Below are 8,300 nucleotides of genomic sequence, written 5' to 3'. Positions count from 1 at the left end.
CCACACCAGCACCTTGGGGCCTCCCAGGGACCCGAGGCAAGCAGAAGGGGAATGGACCTCTCTCCCACAACCAGACACACTGAGCCAGCACTTCAGGGCCAACCCAAGGACCTGAGGCATAGAGAAGGGGACCGGACCTCTCTCCCACAACCAGGCACACCACACCAGCACCTTGGGCCCCACCCAGGGACCCAGGGCATGGAGAAGGGGACCAGACCACCCTCCCACAACCAAGCACACTGAGCCAGCGCCTTGGGGCCCACCCAGGGACCCGGGGTATGGAGAAGGGGAACAGACCTCTCTCCCACAACCAGGCACACCATGCCAGAGCTTCAGGGCCCACCTGGGGAACCAAGGCGTAGAGAAGGGGACTGGACCCTTCTCCCACAGCACGCACAAAACACTAGCACCTCGGGGCTCACCTGGGTACCCAAGGTATGGAGAAGGGGACCGGACCCTCCTCCCACAACCAGGCACATAACGCCAGCACTTTGGGGCCCCGCCCAGGGACCCAGGACACGGAGAAGGGGACTAGGCACATTGCACAACTAGGCACATGGCACCAGTGCCTTGGGGCCTGCCCAGGGACCAGAGGCATGGAGAAGGGGACCAAACACAGCCCACAATCAGGCATACTGCCAGTGCCAAGGAGCATACCAAAAACATCACCTCCACGTGGGGGGCCCACCATAGCCACCACAATAAACAAGGCTGCTGCAAAAGCGCCTAGACACCACAACCACCACACAGATGGTCCGCCAACCACTGGAGTGCATTCACACAAGAAAAGTCACCAGCAGAGACAAAGAAAAGAACAGGATGTCTCTTTCCACAAAACCCATTTCAGAGTGACAGAAGAAGCATCTGCTTTATGATAATACTGGGGGACCTGATCACATCTCTCAGCATTGGACAGATCATCTAGGCAACAAATTAACAGAGTAACCATTATTCTTTCAAAAGGAGAGAAGAAATCTAGGGTAATTAGAGGGGGGAGGGGGAGGGACTGGGGGAAGGGGAGAGATTGGACAAGTGGCATAAAGAATAATTACGATTTGTAACAATATATATGCTAGTAATATTGATTTAATCAACATATCTCAATGTTCAACCCCAAAAATACGTATAATTGATTTTGATTCAATAAATAAATTTTTTAAATAAATAAAAATAAAAATAAAAATAAAAAATTAATAAATTTGATGGCACTACAACAATTGTAATACATCCAAACATTAACAATGGCCACAATACCAGTAAGCCAAAATGATGACTGTCTGAATCTTTAGGTCCATATATAGTGATACAAATTGAAAAATACAAATAAGCCATCAGTTAACTCCACTAAAGTGTTAATGACAACTTGGCTGCTGGAGTGCTGTTTAAACAGTTGGCACTGAGGCAGTTTGAGTGTGTAAAACTCAATAATACTAGTTTTCATTTGCACAATATGCTTAAAAGTTAGTTAGGGATGCCAAGAAACATAGTTTAAAATACTATAAAAATATTCATCACACATATATGGTACAAAAATATTATCCTTTATTAAAGATATTTACATGTCACATATTTAATTAGAAACAATTAAAATGTTATGTAAATAATCCAGTCAATAACATTTTATCCTTTAGATCATATAATTTTTCTTTAAAATCTGGACATATTCCTGTGATGCTTGCAAAAGTAGATCTTGATTTTTATTTGACTCATCAGTAGATCCTAGAGGAGAAGCTCTGTAGCATCCAGATTCAAATTCGGCAGCAGCTAGAAAGAAAAAGAATTATATTCTTTTTCTAAAAGATTTCATAGTTAACTAAGTAAAAGTCAGTAAAAAGAAGTTGAGAACTTTATCAGTGTTAATAAGAATGAAAAATATGTATGTATAATACAAAATTACTATTAAATAAAATTTGCCCATAGTTGCCCACTGAATTAATTATCATTGGGGTTAAGGATCAGAGTTCCTGGTTTTCTCATTCTTCATTCATTTATTCAACCACCATGTGTAAGGTACTATTACAAGCACTGGAATTACAAGATGAAGATGATACAGTCCACCCCTCAACAATCAGGTACTATAATCGGAAAAAACAGATGAATAGGCAATTTCCATACAGTCACAGATACCATGACAGGTGCAAAACAGAGGCACTGTTGGAACACACACACGAGACATGTATCCCAGTTTTATGTCAGTAGTGTAGGCTTTTTCATGGAGGTGATATGTAAGTTGATCCCTGACGGACAAGGGAAAAGTATGCCAGACAGAGGCACATGCAAGAACTACAGGTGAGGAAGGACACCTGTGGGATTATAAATCATCTAGTTCAGCCGGATGCTAGAGCAAAGGGGCAGAGTAGGCTAAGTGGCAAGAGATGAGGCTCAGTGATTTGATCAGAACCAAATTGATCTCAGTAGTTTCATTCCATGCTAAGGAACTTGGAATTTTCCTGAGGGCAAAAGGTAAACCAATGACAAAGTAAGTGACTGGAAATTTAAAATGTCACCAGTCAAGTGACAGATTCTAAACTGTAATTGTTTGACTAAGTATTACTAGAAGAGTCTGGTTGTTTTAGCCTTATATCTCTACCATAACTCTGAGAAGTTGACAATGCCTTTGTTTTCTGAGAATAGTTTCAGTGAGCAGGCCGGCAGTTCCATAGGGATGGCAGAAGTGAAAAAAGTATAGAGCCAGAAAAAAAGACATACACAAACTTTTTGAGATTTTTTAAAAACTATGGAACATGAATAAATGAGGAATAAGTAAAGTCTTCAAAATGAATATTTGTTTTCACATTTTTCACTAGATGTGTGCAAGCAAAAATACTTCACGTAGTATCTATTAACAAACACTGGAAAGGGATGCCATTTGCTGCTTACAGTTTATTTCAAAAACCAACCAATTCATCTACATTTAAATCATAAATTTTGGCAACATACCTTCTTCTAGTTCTCTAGTTATATTTTTTTCCAACTCCTGCTGCATCTGAAATAAGTCAAATATTATTTATGTTTAAGTTAAACCAGAGACATTATCATGGAAATGATATATCACTTACAAAATGTGGCCTTTAAATAATACTTTTAGAGACTAGACCTAATTTGAGGATTGCTTAAATAGAAAAATAACCACATAAATAAAATTCCTATTTAGGTTTAGATAATAGGGAATGTATGTGTAATGCTGTTTAGATTAATCTGATGAAAAGTATAATTAATATTGGTCTATTGAATATATTTCAGAAGGGTGATGTTATATCCTATTAGTACAAAGGTTAAACATTTCAAGTCATATTTTGCTGAATGCATTACTTTGTAATTCTTGACAAAACTCTGCCCTTTAAAAAAGTTTCTTCAAAAAAAATTTTTTTAAATAAATAAAAATAAAAAAGTTTCTTCACTTTAATGAATTTTTCCTTAAAATGCACTTTTCATTCTCCACTTTTAGAAAATTAAAATTTTACAGTATGTCTTATGCTAGTTAATATTTCAGCACAGAACCCTAAATACATAAATGAAGAAAGTGGTACTGTCATAATGTCATATGAAAATTCTACCAGCAAATGATTAAAAATAGTATCCTATATATATTATGATTAAACATTTCTTTATTCACATGGACACAAAGATTTCAGAAAATCTGCATGAAAAAAAAGGAAAAATATAGGCTAGAGCCAGTTTTTGCAGCTAACGACAAATGGGTCAAAGAAGAAATCAAGAAGGAAATTTAAAAATTCCTGGGAACAAATGAAAATGAAAACACAGCATACTGGAACCTATGGGATACAGTGAAAGCAGTTCTGAAACAGAAGTTTACAGCAATAAATGCCTATATCAGAAAAGAAGACTCCAAATAAACAACCTAATGTTACACCTCAAGGAGCTGGAAAAACAAAAACAAACCAAACCCCAAATCAGTAGAAGGAGAGAAATAACAAAGATCAGAGCAGAAATAAATGAATTAGAGGTTTTAAAAAACACTACAAAAGATTGATGAAACAAAGAGTTGGTTTTTCAAAAAGATAAAATTAATAAATCTTTAGTTAGACTAATGAAGAAAAAAGAGAGAAGAAATGAAAAAGGAGACATTACCACAGAAATACAGAGGACCATCAGAGACTTCTACAGAAAACTGTATGCAAACAAACTAGAATACCCAGAAGAAATGGATAAATTCCTGGACACATACAACTTACCAAGGTTGAATCATGAACTAGGAAACCTAAATACACCAATAATGAGTAATGCGATTGAAGCAGTAATATGTCTTCCAACAAAGAAAACCCCAGGACCAGATGGTTTCACTGCTGAATTCTATAAAACATTCAGGGAAGAACTAATACCAATTCTCAAATTCTTCCAAAAAATTGAAAAGGAGGGAATACTTCCAAACTCATTCTACGAGGCCAACATTAACCTCATACCCAAACTGGAAAAAGACACAACAAAAAAAGAAAACTACAGACCAATATCCCTAATGAACAAAGACACGAAGATCCTCGAGAAAATACTAGCAAACAGAATCTAGTAACACATTAAAAAGGTCATACACCATTATCAAGTGGGACTCACCCAGGGATGCAAGGATGATGGTTCAACATATACAAATCTATAAACATGATACATCACATCAAGAGAATGAAGGGAAAAAAACATATTTCAATAGATGCAGGAAAAGCATTTGATAAAATCCAACACCCTTTCATTATGAAAACACTCAACAAATTAGATAGAGAAGAAATTTATCTCAACACAGTAAAGGCCAAATACAACAAACCTACAGAAAATATCATAATGAATGGACAAAATTTGGAAGCTTTTCCTCTAATATCTGGAAAAAGAAAATGATTCCCACTTTCCTCACTCTTATTCAACATTATACTAGAAGTTCTAGCCTGTGCAATAAGGCAAAGGGCATTCAAATGAGAAAAGAGGAAGTCAAACAATCCGTATTTTCAGATGACATGATCAAATACATAGAAAACCCTAAAGACTTTACCAAAAAGTTAATAGAACTAATGAATGAATTCAGTACAATGGAAGAATACAAAATCAACACGAAAAAATTAACAGCCTTCCTATATGCCAACACAAAGTAGCTGAAGAATAAAGTAATCCCATTCACAATAGATACCAAAAAACTTAAATACCTAGGAGTAAATTTAACCAAGGGGTGAAAGACCTCAACAATGAAAACTGTAAAACACTGTTGAAAAAAAAAAAAATAGAAGAGGACACAAATAAGTGGAAACATATCCCATGCTCATGGGTTGGAAGAATGAATCTCATCAAAATGTCCATATTACCCAAAGCAATCTACACATTCAACGCACTCCTGATGAAAATGTCAATGACATTCTTCACAGAAACAGAAATAATGATCTTAAAATTTGTATAAAACCACAAAAGACCCCACATAATGAAAGCAATCTTGAACAGAAAAAACAAAGTTGGAGGCTTCACACTTCCTAAGTTCAAAATATACTATAAAGCTATTGTAACCCAAACAGTATGGTACTGGAATAAAAACAGACAAATTGACCAATGGAATAGAATAGAGAGCCCAGAACTAAGTCCATGCCCTTATTGCCAACTGATTTTTGACAAAGGTGCCAAAAATATACAATGAGAAAAGGACACCCTCTTCAGTAAATAGTGCTGGGAAAACTGGATATCCACATGTAGAAGACTGAAAGTAGACCCCTATCTCTCACTACACACAAAAATCAACTCAAAGTAGATGAAAGACCTAAATTTAAGATCTGAAATTATGCAGCTACTAGTAGAAAACATAGGGGAAATACATGAAATGGGAGCAGGCAGCATTTTTTTGAGTGAGACTACAAAGGCACAGACAACTAAAGCAAAAATAAATAAATGGGACTATATCAAACTAAAAATCTTTTATATAGCAAGGGACACTGTCAACAAGGTGAACAGACAACCTACAGAATGAGAGATAGTGTTTGCAAGCTACACATCAGATAAGGGGCTAATACCCATAATATATAAGGGACTTAAAACAATTCAACACCAAAGAAACCAAATAACCCAATTAAAAAAATGGTCAAAGGACCTGAACAGACATTTCTTAAAAGAAGACATGCAAATGGCCAACAGACACATGAAGAAATGCTCAACATCACTACTCATCAGGGAAATGCAAATTAAAACCACAGTGAAGTATCATCTCATTCCAGTTAAAATGGCTGTTATCAACAAGACAAAAAATAACAAATGCTGGCAGGTTGTGGAGAAAAAGGAACTCTCCTAAGCTGCTGGTGGGAGTGTAAGCTGGTATAACCACTGTGGAAAACAGTGTGGAGGTTACTCAGAGAACTAAAAATAGATCTACCCTATGACCCAACTATCTCACTACTTGGTATATACCAAAAGGAAATGAGATAAATATATCAAAAATACGCCTGCTCTCCCATCTTCATCGCAGCACTTATTCACAATAGCCAAGATGGAATCAACCTAAATGTTCATCAAAGGATAAATGGATAAAAATCTATGTTATATATACACAATGGAATACAACTCAGCTATTTAAAAAAAATGATATACTACCATTTGCAGCAGCATGGATGGAACTGGGAACCATGTTAAGTGAAGTCAGGCACAAAATGACAAATACTGAATGATATCACTCATATGTGGAATCTTTAAAAAAATAAGTGGTTCTCATAGACGTAGAGTAGAATAATGGTTACCAGAGGCTGGAAAAGGGGTGGGGATGGAGGGAGGGGAGAGAAGGAAAAGTGATGGACCAATGGGTACAAAACTATGCTATCTACCAAGTGAATCATTGTGCAGTATATTCATGTATTGAAACAGCACAATGTACCCCACAAATATGTACAAGTAAATGTTAAAATATTTTGAATAAAAGAAAAAGAAAAGAAAAAAATACAACTCAATATTCTGTTGAGACACAATGTTCCATCACGTAAAAAGTTAAAGTTTTAGGAATAATGTTTTAGTTTTGATGCATTTGTATAATCACATTTAGAAAGAGTTGCTAAATTGAATGGACATTCAAAAATACAAAAATTACTTAAATACATCATTAGAATTTTTTTTAAATGTCAGTATTGCACCACAAATCCAAAACCAATCAATGTAAAAATTAGTTTTCCTATTTAAAATATTTAAAAACGATTACTAAGTTAGCACTGTGGGCCATGGATTGTGTTAGGCACACAAGTATTAAACAACTCTTGAACATAAAACCAATTTTTAAATCAAGTAAGTTTTATCTTTCATAAAGTTGGAATACATTTTTAAGATTTCAGTTATCAGAAAGGAACTTTATGTGCAAAAAAATCTAACTAGTGATGTAACTGTTTAGGCTAATTTTAATTTTTATAATAATAATGCAATGGAATACAGAAACAATAAAATTATAAAGTTACTTCTGATATATAGGACAAACCATCCCAGAATTAAGCTGGAAAGCAAAAACTGAAAGGAAAAATAAGCAAAAAAAGTATAACTACTATCTATTATCACTACAATTGCATTAAGTGGCAGGGCTAAAAATTCATGTAATGGGGAGAGATGCAATGAATGCTAAATGTTATGAACATGGAGAACTTGCTTCAATAACCAGTACAACTGAAGTCACAGACTACAGAAATAATCTACTATTATCATTTTCCTTAAAGTTATAAAAAAAATGCTAAGTAAGATAGCATTTCTAAGAACTTCACAGTAGAAATAGCCCAAAATGCTCAACCTGGCAAATGAGACTAATAACAAATTCAGAATTAATGCCACCTTTAACATTTTACATTCTAGAATCGTAGCTAAAAATCTCTAAAAGACTGTTGTTTTATAATGCCCCAACCAAAACCCCATTTTCTATCATTTTAGACAGAATGTTACCACCTCTCATAGTAGTAGTTGATGTTTTCCAGGTGGAAATTAAATTCATAGCGACTCGAGGGCACTTTTTTTCTGTAACTCTAAGAATTCTGTAAACAACTGTATCAGAACTCTTTCAAGGATTTCTGCAGTGATTTGTAGACATGTCTCTGTAGCTAGATAGAAGAGTGCTTTTTAATCTGTCTTATTAAGCTAGCAGATTTGGCAAACCAGTGCTCCACAGGAAACCACGTATACTTGGAACTACTACATTAAGTTTAAAATAGACTATTTTTCAGCTTCTCCAGAAACACTAAAAAATAAACACTCCTCCCAAAAAAATAAAGGGAAAGTATTTCCTCAAAAATCTTCCCTTGCATCACGTCTGTATTTACCCACTTTTTCACCAGCTTGTAAAATGATACATTACC

General features: G+C 35.5%; 1 protein-coding gene across 3 annotated transcripts in view; it reads right to left on the bottom strand.

Moving 5' to 3' along the window:
* Positions 1–1,619: 1,619 nt before the first annotated feature.
* The window catches only part of ANKRD26 (ankyrin repeat domain containing 26), a 100,462-nt gene continuing 93,781 nt past the window's right edge, over positions 1,620–8,300 (bottom strand). For all 3 annotated transcript variants that reach the window (XM_063098792.1, XM_063098794.1, XM_063098793.1), the window contains 2 exons: positions 2,941–2,986; positions 1,620–1,764 (listed from right to left, as the gene is read on the bottom strand). In XM_063098792.1, coding sequence (XP_062954862.1) covers positions 1,628–1,764; positions 2,941–2,986 — 183 coding nt within the window. In that variant the 3' untranslated portion in view covers positions 1,620–1,627. The remainder of the gene's footprint in view (positions 1,765–2,940; positions 2,987–8,300) is intronic.

Source organism: Cynocephalus volans, chromosome 6, assembly GCF_027409185.1.
Source record: "Cynocephalus volans isolate mCynVol1 chromosome 6, mCynVol1.pri, whole genome shotgun sequence".
Lineage (NCBI taxonomy): Eukaryota > Metazoa > Chordata > Mammalia > Dermoptera > Cynocephalidae > Cynocephalus > Cynocephalus volans.
This window is presented reverse-complemented; position numbering and strand designations above follow the sequence as displayed.